At 44.0% G+C, this 14941-nt stretch overlaps 1 protein-coding gene across 4 annotated transcripts in view; it reads right to left on the bottom strand.

Moving 5' to 3' along the window:
* Positions 1-14941, bottom strand: part of ZCCHC7 (zinc finger CCHC-type containing 7) — a 174623-nt gene that overhangs the window by 45793 nt on the left and 113889 nt on the right. For all 4 annotated transcript variants that reach the window (XM_075602594.1, XM_075602625.1, XM_075602615.1 and 1 more), the window contains exon 6: positions 12411-12446. In XM_075602594.1, coding sequence (XP_075458709.1) covers positions 12411-12446 — 36 coding nt within the window. The remainder of the gene's footprint in view (positions 1-12410; positions 12447-14941) is intronic.

The raw sequence follows: 14941 nt of genomic DNA, 5'->3' as shown, positions 1-14941 counted from the left end.
ATTGTGTGTGTGTGGGGGGATTGTGTGTGTGTGTGGGGGGGGATTGTGTGTGTGTGTGGGGGGGGGATTGTGTGTGTGTGTGTGGGGGGGGATTGTGTGTGTGTGTGTGGGGGGGGATTGTGTGTGTGTGTGTGTGTGGGGGGGGATTGTGTGTGTGTGGGGGGGGGGATTGTGTGTGTGTGGGGGGGGGGGATTGTGTGTGTGTGTGTGGGGGGGATTGTGTGTGTGTGTGGGGGGGGGATTGTGTGTGTGTGTGGGGGGGGGGGATTGTGTGTGTGTGTGGGGGGGGGATTGTGTGTGTGTGGGGGGGGGATTGTGTGTGTGTGGGGGGGGGGATTGTGTGTGTGTGTGTGTGTGGGGGATTGTGTGTGTGTGTGTGTGGGGGGATTGTGTGTGTGTGTGTGTGGGGGGGATTGTGTGTGTGTGTGTGGGGGGGGATTGTGTGTGTGTGTGGGGGGGGGATTGTGTGTGTGTGTGGGGGGGGGATTGTGTGTGTGGGGGGGGGATTGTGTGTGTGTGTGGGGGGGGATTGTGTGTGTGTGTGGGGGGGATTGTGTGTGTGTGGGGGGGGGATTGTGTGTGTGTGTGGGGGGGGATTGTGTGTGTGTGGGGGGGGGATTGTGTGTGTGTGTGGGGGGGATTGTGTGTGTGTGGGGGGGGGATTGTGTGTGTGTGTGGGGGGGATTGTGTGTGTGGGGGGGGATTGTGTGTGTGTGTGTGGGGGGGGATTGTGTGTGTGTGGGGGGGATTGTGTGTGTGTGTGGGGGGGGGGGATTGTGTGTGTGTGTGTGGGGGGGATTGTGTGTGTGTGATGGGGGGGGATTGTGTGTGTGTGATGGGGGGGGATTGTGTGTGTGTGGGGGGATTGTGTGTGTGTGTGGGGGGATTGTGTGTGTGTGGGGGGGATTGTGTGTGTGTGGGGGGGATTGTGTGTGTGTGTGTGTGGGGGGGATTGTGTGTGTGTGTGGGGGGGGGGATTGTGTGTGTGTGTGGGGGGGGATTGTGTGTGTGTGTGGGGGGGGATTGTGTGTGTGTGTGGGGGGGGATTGTGTGTGTGTGTGGGGGGGGGATAGTGTGTGTGTGGTGGGGGGGTGGATTGTGTGTGTGTGTGGGGGGGGATTGAGCCCCCCCCCCCTCCCTGCCCTTTGCCGCCCCCCCCCCCCCACCCTGCCCTTTGCCGCCCCCCCCACCCTGCCCTTTGCCCCCCCTCCCTGCCCTTTGCCCCCCCCTCCCTGCCCTTTGCCCCCCCCTCCTGCCCTTTGCCCCCCCCCTCCCTGCCCTTTGCCGCCCCCCCCCCTCCCTGCCCTTTGCCGCCCCCCCCCTCCCTGCCCTTTGCCTCCCCCCCTCCCTGCCCTTTGCCCCCCCCCCTGCCCTTTGCCCCCCCCTCCCTGCCCTTTGCCCCCCCCCTCCCTGCCCTTTGCCCCCCCCCTCCCTGCCCTTTGCCCGCCCTGCCTGCCCTTTGCCCCCCCCTTCCACTCCATGCCCCCTGCCCTTCCACGCCCGGGCAACGCCGGGTATATCAGCTAATATATATATATATATATATATATATATACACACACACACCATATACATATACATACACATATACACACGTATAGGAAGCAGGGGTCTGAGGAGTTGAAGCTCGTTAATTTCAGCTCCGGTGACTGCCTGGTTCCCAAGATACTTACAGGAGGAGGGGACACAGGAACTGCCAATTCAAGAGAAAACAAAATGGAGATTTAGATCTCCCAGCGTCATGCGGGGCAATAGAAAGCAGCGACGGCTTCGTGGCAATGCGGCCTACGTCGCGTGGCTACCCCGTCAAACCTCAATTGTGTAGTGTGTGTAGTGGCGGCACCTTCTCCGGTATGTATCTCAGGAAGCGAGTGGAAGACTTACATTAAAGGTGGGATAATGTATGAAACGCATTATCTGAGTTTCTTACATCCGATACGAACCTGTGAAACCAAGAGGTTTCTAGTCAATTCAAATGCAAAAGAAAACTTACAGACAAAAAGATTGATACATAAAAAATGTTTTAAAAACGGAGCAAAACCGCAAAAAATTAAAAATAAAGGAGGTGCATCTACGTGCCTATCTCTATTTAACCAAGTGGATTGTTTTTTAATGGCTTCTGCAATGCCGTCGTTTGCCTTCTGTGACGGTAGGGGGTAGCCAGTCTTCATAATAAAGATGAAGCCCGACTGGTTACCCCTGAAAACCGTGGGTCCCGGGCAGCTAAGTAGCTCCATAAGCCAGGGACAATGTAATGTTACATGCAATGTAAAAGTAAAAGCACAACCTATTTTTCTGCTTTACCTGTTCCCCTTGTCCCAGACACATGAAACTTCAGGAGGGTAAGTTTAAGGTGGGATATTTGGGTAGAAAGGCAGTTATTTTATTTGCTGGAGTTCGGGGACAAAGTTACTAGTGGTCACCTAATTCTCCCCGGCATGCAGGCATGATTTGCGGGTATGCGGGGTAAATTACACCAGGACTACCCAGTGTCTCCAGACACCTGGTTTTCGAGTCGACATATCCCAGACCCATTTCCATCACAGGTACAAGGTTTCCCAAAACATATTATGTATTAAAATATGTTTTATAGTGTTAGGTGCATTTTGTATAAATGTCTATGCAGCCAGCCTGGCCATTCACATAGGCGCCAGGATGTCTGGATAGACATCAGAGTTCAAAGGAGAGTGGATGTCCAGAGGTGACAAAACCGTTTGGTGAGAGGCGAAGGGCGATTTGCCAGGTCTGGAGTACAAAGGCACCCTGTGGGGACACCTTTTGAGACTGCCAGACCTGATGGAGCCTGCCCAACGGGTGGCAATGGGTTAGCTGGGGGAAGATGCAGCTTGTAGGCAGGCGCGTTTCCCATTGGCTAATTCATATTTCCCGCTCACCCGGGTTTTCGAGCCGGCTTGGCACACCTCCTCCTCTGACGTCAGCCTAGAGAAGAGCCCCCGTTTGTATTGGCTAGTGGGAGGGAATTCCCATGCTCTGATTGGTCGCTCCTCCTACTTCCATGCTGAAGATAGAACAGCGGAGGGTATGTAAGGAGTTGGCCGAGGCAGAGAACCAGACGATCTTGTGGCTTGAGCCGGTGAAGTGCGGGCGGGCTTTAAAAAGTTGCTCTGTTACGAATAGCAGAGCAGCCGGCTTCATTTCTGAAGCTTGGAAAGCATGCCCTGCAGAGACTAAGTCAGACGCCAGTTCCAAGTTCTCATTTTAGAACATAGCGGTCGCGGCTAGGGTTTCTAGCCGAAGAGAGGACCAGGAAGCCGGGAGGGATTTCCCGGTCAGGTTAAGCCTTCCGAAGCAGGTGCCCTGCACCCATTTGAGCCTAATTTTCACCGCCAGACCCACCGTAAGGGTGTATTTCGTCTGTATTTTGTAGCTCATGTGCACGCGGGTTTACCCGAATAAACCTCATTTTATTTCACTACTTTGTTTTGCCTAGTGAATGATCCCGGTTAAAAGGTGTTAAAAGTCCTGGTCTCCCGTGACACCTTCCATTATGAAAGATGACCGATGTCTAATTTTCTCTACGAAAAAATAAACGCAAGGACAGAAGAGCAGCAGTTAAACAACACAAATAGCCCGGTGATTTCAATAGTCAGTATATTTTAAGTATGTTTACATATGCATGCCAAGACCTTTGTATATTTGATGTCTCTCTCCTCCTTGTCTTCTTCCCCCTTATTTCTGTACCCCTTATAAAAATCGTAAAATTAACAGTTGGAACCCCCGCTCCCCTCCTCCCCCCCAAATATCAATAAGCATCAATTTAAGAGTCCTTGATACCAAACAATAATCACTTTTAAAAAACATACTAAAGATTAAGGAGTTTTGACGCATGTCCTTTCCCCTCTGACGTCTGTGGTTTATACAGAAATCTGCTGGCCCTGAAAGTTTTCAGGGCTTGGTATTTCAAGCTTGGGAAATTACCACAAACAAACTGAAGAAAAAGTTCAAGAAAGTATGTCCAGAAACTTTTAAGAAAGTAGTCAAAATAGTATGTTTTTAAAGGTAAAATCTACATCTTTATTCAATTTTTTTTTTATATTTCCGTATAACAAAGCTTTTGCACAGAAACATTTCCCTTTTTTTATGCTGTAACAGGCTTGTGCTAAAATGTTGCAATGTGTTTAAAATAGGCTGCTGTTTGCATTTCAAGTCATTTTTCTCTGTGAATCAACTAGGGGTGTATAACATGAAATGTTTAGTATTTGGAAGAATAAAAGTTTAAAGGAGCAGTTCTCCCCCTCCCCCCGTTAATTTAAACTCTGGGGGCCCCCTGCTGCCAAAGATACTTACCGGGGAAGGTGCCGTCCCCTCCCAGGGAAACAAAGTGGAGGTTTAAATGTCCTGCATCAAGTGAGGCAATATGAAGACACGTTATCCGTCACAGATCCATGTTGGCCTGCGTCCCACATGGGATTTAAACCTCTATGAAGTATCTGTGGCACCTTCCTTGGTAACTATCCCAGAAACCAGGTGGTCCCCGGAGCTGAAATTAATCTGGTTCAGCAGCAGAAACATAGAAAGCGAAACTGTGTTACAAATGACGCTCCTCACCCAAACAGTTAAGCAATAAGCCCTCAGAATGAGAAGATCATAAAATATCAAAAGTGAACTGAACATAAAGAGAAAGTGCACATAATATGAAGGGACTATCCCAAAACAAGTGACAACAATAATTTACCTTCACAGTAATGAACGAGTGCACACAAAAAGATAAAAAGTTGCTGCTCAAACCCCTTAAAAGAATTGTTCCACCAATTCTTCACAAATGTCTTTCGTCGTCCAAGTCAGGAGAGCGCAGTGAAATGACCGGACAGTAGAAGAAAATGGACAAACTATAGTGCAATATGTCTTTACAAGTAAATAGTTCAGAAGTGTCTAACAACACAAAAAGAAGACAGAGTATCTGCAAAAATATGCAGGACATGTATATCTTTATTTATATAGCACCATCCATGTACACAGCACTTCACAGAAGTAGTAAACGAGACATAATAATATAACACATAATGGGAGTAAGCTCTTCAAACATAAAACAATAAGAATATGAGTCCCTGCCCCGAAGAGCTTACAATGTAAGTGGAAAGTAGGGAGAACTTAGAGACAGTAGGAGGGTGTTCTGGTAAGTGCGTCTGCAAGGGGTGAAGGTCTATGCATATTAGATGTATAGCATCTACCAGCAGAGATACCCATATGTTTCGTTAAAGAGATGTATTTTAAAATGGGTCTTAAAGCAGCAGTCTAAGCTGCTCTTTTAGTTATATTTTATTTTTTGTCCCTTTTACTATGTGGATTAATACAATCCACACAATGATAAGTATTTATCATTATATATAAGGTAAAATATTGTATAAATAAATAATAAATAAGTAATTAGCCAGGTTCCTGATCGTTCGGCAAAGATTCGGCTTGGTGGTTCAGTGCAGCAGAAGTGGAACAAAGATGCATAGTTCTGTGGGGAAGATCATGTGACCAGGCAGTCACTAGATACAATTGGATCACTGCTAGAGAGAGGGCAGGGCTCAAAAAGGGGTGTGTCAGAGCCTGTTTCAGAAGAGGAAGTGACTTTGTAAATGGTTGCTATAGAAACAAAAAATGCTCGTTACATAAAAAAATGAATTCAGAGTTGTTGTTTTTTAAATGCTACAAGTAAAAAAACACATGTACGATATTGCTTGATCTGCAGCTTTAAAGGTGGATAGAGAGGGAGCTAATCAGATATTTATTTATTTATAAAACATTTTACCAGGAAGTAATACATTGAGAGTTACCTCTCGTTTTCAAGTATGTTCTGAGCACAGAGTAAAACAAATAATACATGGTTACAAGTACAGTTACATAAATGAACAAGGTATACATTATATACAGAGACATTGCGTGCAGTTAAAGAAAATATATTATGAGCGTATGAAACAGTTACAGACCAGATTAAAGTGTGAGACAGCGTTAGATTTGAAAGAACTTAAGCTGGTGGTGGATATGAGAGTCTCTGGTAGGTTGTTCCAGTTTTGGGGTGCACGGAAGGAGAAGGAGGAACGTCCGGATACTTTGTTGAGCCTTGGGACCATGAGTAGTCTTTTGGAGTCTGATCTCAGGTGATAGGTGCTGTATGTGGTAGGGGTGAGGAGCTTGTTCAGGTAGCTGGGTAGTTTGCCCAGAAAGTATTTGAGGGTGAGACAGGAAAGGTGAACTTTGCGCCTAGACTCTAGTGATGACCAATCTAGTTCTTTGAGCATTTCGCAGTGATGTGTGTTATAGTTGCATTGGAGAACAAAACGACAAATTGAATTGTAGAGGGTGTCAAGTTTGCTAAGGTGGGTTTGAGGAGCCGAGTCATATACTATGTCTCCATAGTCAATAATTGGCATTAGCATCTGCTGTGCAATACGCTTTCTGACCAGGAGACTTAGGGAGGATTTGTTCCTGTAAAGTACCCCTAGTTTGGCATAGGTCTTGGTTGTCAGGGTATAAATGTGCATCCCGAATGTTAAATGGGAAGTCAAACCATAAGCCCAGGTATTTAAAACTAGTCACAGGTGTTAGGGTAGTGTTAGCGTTGGTTCTAATCAGGAGCTCAGTCACTGGAATCTTTACAAATTTAGTCTTGGTCCCAAATACCATTGTTACAGTCTTGTCAGTGTTTAAAAACAGTTTGTTTTGGGAAATCCAGTTTTCGAGTCTCAAAAAGTCAGACTGAAGTATGTGTTGAAGATCAGAGAGGCTATGGCTGTGTGCATTTGGATTGTGTCATCTGCATACATGTGTATTGAGGCTTCCTTACAAGCTGTGGGAAGATCATTAATGAACACTGAGAAGAGTAGGGGCCCCAGAACAGAGCCTTGCGGGACACCACAGGTGATATCCAGGGGGTTGGAGTTAGAGCCTGAGATGGACACATGTTGGGATCTTCCTGATAGGTAGGACTGAAACCAGTTTAAAGCATGTTTCCCTATTCCAGAGCTCTGGAGTTTGTTAAGCAGGATAACAGGATCAACTGTGTCAAAAGCCTTTGCAAAATCTAGGAATACTGCACCAGTGAGTTGTCCCCGTTCCATTCCACACTGGATTTCATTGCAAACTTTTAGCAGGGTAGTTACGGTGGAGTGTTTGGGACGAAACCCAGACTGGAATTGGCTAGGGAAATTTGCCTTGGTGTAGAAATCGCTTAATTGGGAGTGGACACATTTTTCCATTACTTTGGATAGAATTGGGAGAAGTGAGATTGGCCTGTAGTTTGAGACAGTGTTTTTGTCCCCACTTTTGAAGATTGGGACAACTCTGGCAGTTTTCCAGGTCTTAGGGATATGGCCTGCAGACAGGATAGAGTTGACTATGGACGCAATTGGTTTGGCAATGGCTGGGGCACCAAGTCGTAGGAACCTAGATTGTAGTAAGTCGGGTATTGAGGGGAAGGACATTGTGACGGTGTGGGGAAGGGAGTGAGAAAGATTTTAGGTGTGAGAGCGCTGTAGATACAAAAGGGGTATACAAAAGACACGCTTGATAGAAGGCAGGATAAATAACACATTGACTGCATTTGCACAGAGAACAGCACTCCTCTGGCAGAGAAGGGTTAACAGCTTGCTGATTGAATGTAGCAATCCATCCATTCTTTAGAAAAAACACTCTCCTCCAGGCTGCCCATAAGCAGCAGTGCGCTCTCTAATGGAGATGCAGAGCCAAGGCAGCCCGGAACAAAACAAAAAAACAATGGGCGTAGGCAACATTTCTGAGACACCACTTATTCAGAGCGGAAAAGACCCTTTAGTTGAATGTACAACAGAAAAGTATTAAAAAAAATATATATGAATTGAAGCACAGACACACCCGTCAGATTTAATTAAATGTGATCGAATAAAATGTTTAACTCGCATGGTTTTTCGAAGTCACCAGATCCGCTCAACAAAAAAGGTAAAACCTTGTGCAGAGTCAACATGCAGTATGAAGTGATTACATTAGCAACAAAGGACAAGGGATTGTTTTTTTTTTCCTTTTAAACTCCTGCAGAATTTTAGCTGGACGCAACGTCTCAATAAATATCAAGAGACACACAGCTTACAAAGCAAATAGAATCGTCTTGCCTTGTAGGCAAAGGATTTGGTAAACGCAAGGAAAAGTCTGAGACAAATATAGAATGAAGTAGAAATAGCCGCGTTAGTTCAGTTGCGATAGTGCAGAATAAAAGAATACTTCAGTATTCGGTGATATCTTTATATATTTAGTCCAAATAGACAATTATAGGACATATACATACCCTTAAATGAAAAACATCAGTCCGTTTCATTTTGGCTTTTATTATAAGTATGCTGAGCAGTTATGACTGCAGATTTAAACTGAAAAACAAACATCTCTGTAGTGCAATGTTGAATACTACAGTGAAATTAAAGTTGCTTAATAAAAAAAATATATAGAAAGTTTTATAATCAAGTAGAAGAGAATGACGCTTTTAAAAGACAAATCAGCTAACAATGAGTGTGCAGTAACGCACGGTCTATTTTTGACAACGCGTGTTTCAACATATTGAAAAAACAATATAAAAAAACTAATTGCGTGACTAGTAAACCCCCACCCTTTAAATGACCCCCTTTGTCAAATCAAGCACTTTAAATTGAAGAATAAGATGTAAGTGGATGATAATTACATCAAAACTTCCCAGCCTTACTAAGATTAACTGTGATCTTTCTAACTGCATGACGACTCTGTTAACTAATTAAATCCTAGCAAGAATCACGCAAGCACTGCTTAAAAAATCTATTCTTACCGTACAATGAATACCATTATTTTAGCACTTCTGAGAAATTCATCGCACAAAAAATGGTTTGAGAGCCACATTAAATATGGCTACTACTGTGCTCTCGTAACTGAACAATTATTTACCACTGCAGTGAGGAGAATGCTTGCAAGAGCGCCCTACGGCTCTAGGTAACAGCCACAACGACGGCAAGCGCCTATTCTACTACATTTTAAACATTGAAAAGTTCTTACATATCGTTAAAAAAACAAAAAAAACTCTTCTGCCTTGTCTGTCCTGAACGTACACGAAAAGCTGCTCTATCGCAGATAGAGATCAGTCAATTCTATTACAGTGTAGGCCTGGCAATGAACACGCTCTCATCACTTTATGTCAACTGAAAAAATGGACAAGGCACGGTTTACTTGAAGTTATTGGCTAATATATGCATTACAGTCTTGGCACCGGAGCTGCTGCATGTTTATATAAATTTGAATTTAAAATAAAACATTGTTAAAATACTGACATTTTTGCACTGATTTACGCTCTTTATTTAGGCTACCGTTTACACATTACAAGCTGAACAAAAAAGCAATACTTTTAAAGCTATTCGTCACAATTTCAATTGTAAACATAATATGCATAATAACCGGTACATATAAACAATTGCTACCAACCACCACCTTTAACATAATGTAATATTTAAGTTGATATGTACTGTATGTACTTTGTACCTTAACACCTCACAGAATATCTTATGATCAACTGCTCGCAGAATAAATAAAAAATCTGCAGTATTTAATTACTAACAAAATATACCACTAACAAAATATATCACTAACAAGTGATTGGCTGGCGCACACAAGAAAAAAAAAAGGCATGCAAAGCAGAAAACTATATACGTTGTATTAAATATTGGAATGGTGCCAGGGAAAAATGCCCAGTGTAAAAAGCGACGGCTTTCTGAGTAATTGTATAAAGGGTAAACACAAGTAAAGCAATTTATAATATGTCCAAGTACCGAAAGGTTGTTTCTGTTGATTCAAAAAATTAAAACGCTTGTTTTTACATCTGAATTATTTATTTTATCTATATAAAAAAACAAAAAAAACCCCCACCAGAAATGCCAACCAACGTATTAACAATAGAAATGAAAACAATAAGGGAAGGGGAGCGTCAGATTGTATTATTTCAAGTAATAAGAAGTTGGGGTCGTGTTAGCGAATTGTTTGACTGACTCGTAGTTTTTTTTTTTGGCAATGTGCAATGTGTGAATAATTAGTGGGTTACGGCAAAATAAAGGGCGAGCAGTCAGAGAAACACTGATCGCTCCCGTCATTTTGGAGTCTGTAATTTGTGAACGTTAATGGCCTTTCAAAGCGATTATCTCTCCGGATGTGACTATTATACCTCAACATGAGATGAACATTGCTACTACTGTATGCGCATAGACAAACGCTTAGGCACTCCTGGAATAGAGGTGTGTCTGTATGAATTATTGAGATCATGATTCATAGTTTTCTCCCACATTGCGTTGAACCACAACAAATGCAGCCACCCTGCTCACAAACGACGGTGATGATAATAATTCATTGATCACCATCACATTAGCAGCAGTCAAGTAGTTCACTTGCTGTGTGAATCAATATCATGTCACAACTAGGTCTCTTCATCAACGCAGCATCATAAACATAGTGATTAATCCTTCACTTTTATTCTAAATTATTTCTGGGTAAGGACCATTAGCCACTGTTTGAGTTTATTCTGCCGGGAGCGGTGAAATGTGCCAATTCCTCTACAATCCAGTAGATGTCACTCTCTTAGCAATAATGCCAGTAACATACAAAAGCAACAGTTGTGTCGAGCTGTTCATTTTGTTGGGTATGTTTGGTCACATGGTAAATCAGAGGTGCAACATTTCCTTTCAGATAAAATTATTTTTGCTAGTTGACCTGCCAGCTTGATGGCACTATTAGCAACGCCAGTAAAAGCATAGCAAATTAGGTTTTATTTTAATAGCATTATATTATAAACATACACAACACATCTTTAATCCCTAGGTGAACACACTTAAAATCAACAATTGTACTAAATATCGTAACCAGATCACATTTTTGAAACACAATAAAATGATTTTTTTTTTTTTAGACTGGCATATTTTCCTGCACTCTGACACGACTATTTCTTACATACATCCTGCAATTTATTACTAGGCATTAATAAAATATTTGGTTACAGCAAAGTGGCTGATTAAAGTAAATAAAAAAACAGACAACTAACCAAAATACAACATAAAACGCCAGAGTATAACTCTAGATGGCAAGTAACTACAACAGCATAACAAAATATTCCTTACCAATCAATGTCAAATAAACATCATGTACAAAAAAATACAAACAAAATTGTGGTAACAAGCACTGAGTAATTAAGGATATACAACATGTTTAATCTAGTTAAAAGTTTTTTTCTTCACAGAATAGGAAATGAAATAAATTATGTTTAATGGTCAGTCTAAACTGCTATAAACTTCCAGAATGCAAAGTATTTGCTTGTGTGGTATTTGTGATAAGTGGCAATCTACAGGCCTCTCAGGTGTATAAGGGTACGATAGAATATATTATAACTATAATATCCCATATTAAATCATTACGTGAATATAGATGTGACATATCGGGGTGAGGATTACACAGATGGCTGAAAGCATTTCCTCGTAGAAAATTCTATATTTGCACTGGCAAAAGGATCTAAACCTCCCTTTCCAACCTTGCCCAAAACTTGTATCGCATACATGTAAAAATCAGTAAGCGTAGCATTTTCCGATTGTTATTTGAAGGCAAACAACCATACTATAAAGAGCAAAATAAATGAGCAAGGATTAACAAACGAACAAAAAAAAAGTGAATAAATTAGCAAAGTAACAGATGGGTATTATTATAAGAAGCTATTCGGTCCACTTAGTAAAATCCCACACATGGAAGAAGTTACTTTGTTTGTGTTCAGTAAACAAAGACCGACTAGTCTCAACTTTAATTGGATACCACCTGTGAAGTTACTGTAAGTTTACCTACCTCTCCACAAAATGTTTGATTTTTATTTTTTTGTATTAGCTTTATACATGTATGTATGTATAACATATGATAGATATATGATGTTAATTGATGGATTCCAATAATTTCAGGAAAACTCAGAACATTAATCGGAGCGTATCATTAGTCTAATAAAAAAACGCCTCACTCCTTTTCGTGTTTAGGAAACCGTGTATTTACAACACTGTGTAATGTATTAGTATGTGACGTGTAATAACACTAAATGGGCCGATGCAGGGTCATCTACCACACATGTTTGTGAGAGCAGACATCTTACTGCTTCAATATAGAAGTGATTTTCTTCATTCTGAATTCTTAATTCTGACATGCTCTTTCATTTTTGTTTGTTACTAAAAAAAACAAAAACAAAAACCAGCCACCTTAAAACAATGCACATAAACACAGGGATCACTCCACTGCTTCAGTCCAGAGGGGGAAAAAAAAAAATTCAGTTTTTGATTATCTTTCCACTGAGGGCACTTCACTACATTTTTTTTTTGTGGCTGCAACTTCATGGAAGAGTAAACAGTCTGGGCGTGAGAGCAAATAAATAACAAAAAAAAGGTGTTTCTACTTACAGTTAGATGGTACTGCCTCCATATTTCTGGGCAAGCCTGGAATAGAAAACATTATTGATCAGATGGAAGCATGAAACAAGGTGCTTTACAGCCTGTTGGTTTTGGCATAACACAGCATCCACTGGTGCCGGTCACAGGGAAAGAAGCAGCTTAACTGAAAGAGTCTGTATTTCAGCTTCAAAAAACCTGGCTGCACAGTTTAATTGAATTTTACACTGCTTTAACACACACCCTGCCATTGTCAGTAAGCCAGAACAGCCGCCACCCTCCGTTCCCCCGAAACTTCCCAAGTTTTAGGAGTCTTTCCTTCACTTTGTTAATGGTTTCCGTTTACAAATTACCCAGTGAACATCATACATGTTCAATTAATGTGCACGCAAATATTATTATGCAATACACTCAGAATTTATGCTATTTTGGAAAACAAGTTTATGTTTTAGTTCTGCAACTTTGCATAAAATCTATATAGGATGTGTTTTTTGTTTTTCTGCAGTACAAATTGCGATGCAGTTAAGGTATTTACCATTACTTGTGCACCGAGACGAGAATATTTGTACAGTATATACCCCAGCCTTCTGCTTTTAAGTGTATCATCGAAAAGTGAAGTCTGTCAGATCTCAAACAGAGTTTGAACTCATGTATGTGGCACCAAAGAAAATATGCTTTTCATTAACACGTCAATATTACTTACAAAAATTTTCATCATAAAATATGCTCAGCAACATGTTTACTAAAGGCTGTGTTATTTGCCTGTTTTTTCCTCCTATATATTTCAGCTTTATTCCACAAAAAGGGGAACACAAACTGAATCAGTCTGTTAACGTTTTATTTACACCCATTAATTAATGGCAAAGCAAACGTGGTTACGAAATACAGACAAATCCATGTAGCCACTGTATCAATATGCTGACAACCGCGCTTTAAAAAGGCAAAACAATGAAGAAAGGACATATAACCACAAATGCGTTAACTTGAATAGCCAACGATAACACCAGTGTAGCTATTTCTAATATATCTTATAGTAACTACAGTCAAGAGCAACAACTCCATCAGCAATAATGTTCTATTGACATTACTGTGGCCTCATGGCTAAGGTGGCATCTTTCAAACAGGGGGAACTCTATTCCTATAGTCAGGTCCGTTACTTTGGGAACTTTTACCTCTCTCTGCACTAAGGCAGGGGTCGTCAAACCGCGGCTCGCGAGCCACTTGCGGCTCTTGGGGCACGTCCGTGCGGCTCTCCTCAGGATTTGGAATTGCGGGGCAGGCGCGATGTAGAAGCAAGCGCGTGGGCGGCGGACGATGCAGAAGCAAGCGCGTGGGCGGCGGACGATGCAAAAGCAAGCGCGTGGGCAGCGGACGATGCAGAAACAAGCGCGTGGGCGGCGGACGATGCAGATGCAAGCGCGTGGGCGGCGGACGATGCAGAAGCAAGCGCGTGGGCGGCGGACGATGCAAAAGCAAGCGCGTGGGCGGCGGACGATGCAGAAGCAAGCGCGTGGGCGGCGGACGATGCAGATGCAAGCGCGTGGGCGGCGGACGATGCAGAAGCAAGCGCGTGGGCGGCGGACGATGCAGAAGCAAGCGCGTGGGCGGCGGCGGCGCGAGCACGGCAACGGTGCTTGGAGACTGGACGGTGGCCGGGCAGGTCCAATGGAGAGGAGAGCGGGAGCGGAACCCACACACCCTGCCCACAAACCCCGGCAGCGACAGAAGTCTGCATCCTGCCTAAGGCTGCAGTCCCAGTAACAGCCTGTGCGCGTGGCGTGCGCTGTGCGTGTAAGCACCGCCCCTCAGTGGGGCTGGGCCCAGTACGCACCGTCACGCTGAAGGTGCAGCCGCGCCGTGCTGCAAGGTTTTTTCCAACTCCATCAAATTGAGTTCAAACCTTGCGACGGAGGCGTGGCCACGCCCCCACTGGCGGTTCACCCAACGCGTGACGTAATGGCCACGCCCCCGCAAATCCCCAACCACGCCCCCTTCCGTCGCAAGCTCCCTCTCTCCCCTCAGATCGCGGTTAGCGCTGTGCACGCGCCGCCCCCCCCCCCCCCCCCGCCGGGAGCGCGTCACAGTTATGACTGGGACAGCAGCCTAATAAGGTAAGGACAGCATTTGTGACCTGGGAGGGGGGGAGGATAAGATGATGATCGGGGGCCAGTGGAGATGAGATTATGGGGGCCTGATGTGATGAGGGGGAATAATGATGGGGGGGCAGCCTGATGTGATGGGGGGAGCAGCGTGATGGGGGGGGAATAATGATGGGGGGGCAGCCTGATGTGATGGGGGGAGCAGCGTGATGGGGGGGGAATAATGATGGGGGGGCAGCCTGATGTGATGGGGGGAGCAGCGTGATGGGGGGGGAATAATGATGGGGGGGCAGCCTGATGTGATGGGGGGAGCAGCGTGATGGGGGGGGAATAATGATGGGGGGGCAGCCTGATGTGATGGGGGGAGCAGCGTGATGGGGGGGGAATAATGATGGGGGGGCAGCCTGATGTGATGGGGGGAGCAGCGTGATGGGGGGGGAATAA

This window comes from Ascaphus truei, chromosome 1, assembly GCF_040206685.1.
Source record: "Ascaphus truei isolate aAscTru1 chromosome 1, aAscTru1.hap1, whole genome shotgun sequence".
Classification (NCBI taxonomy): domain Eukaryota; kingdom Metazoa; phylum Chordata; class Amphibia; order Anura; family Ascaphidae; genus Ascaphus; species Ascaphus truei.
The sequence above is the reverse complement of the archived record's forward strand: the minus strand, read 5'-3'. Positions and strand labels throughout refer to the sequence as shown.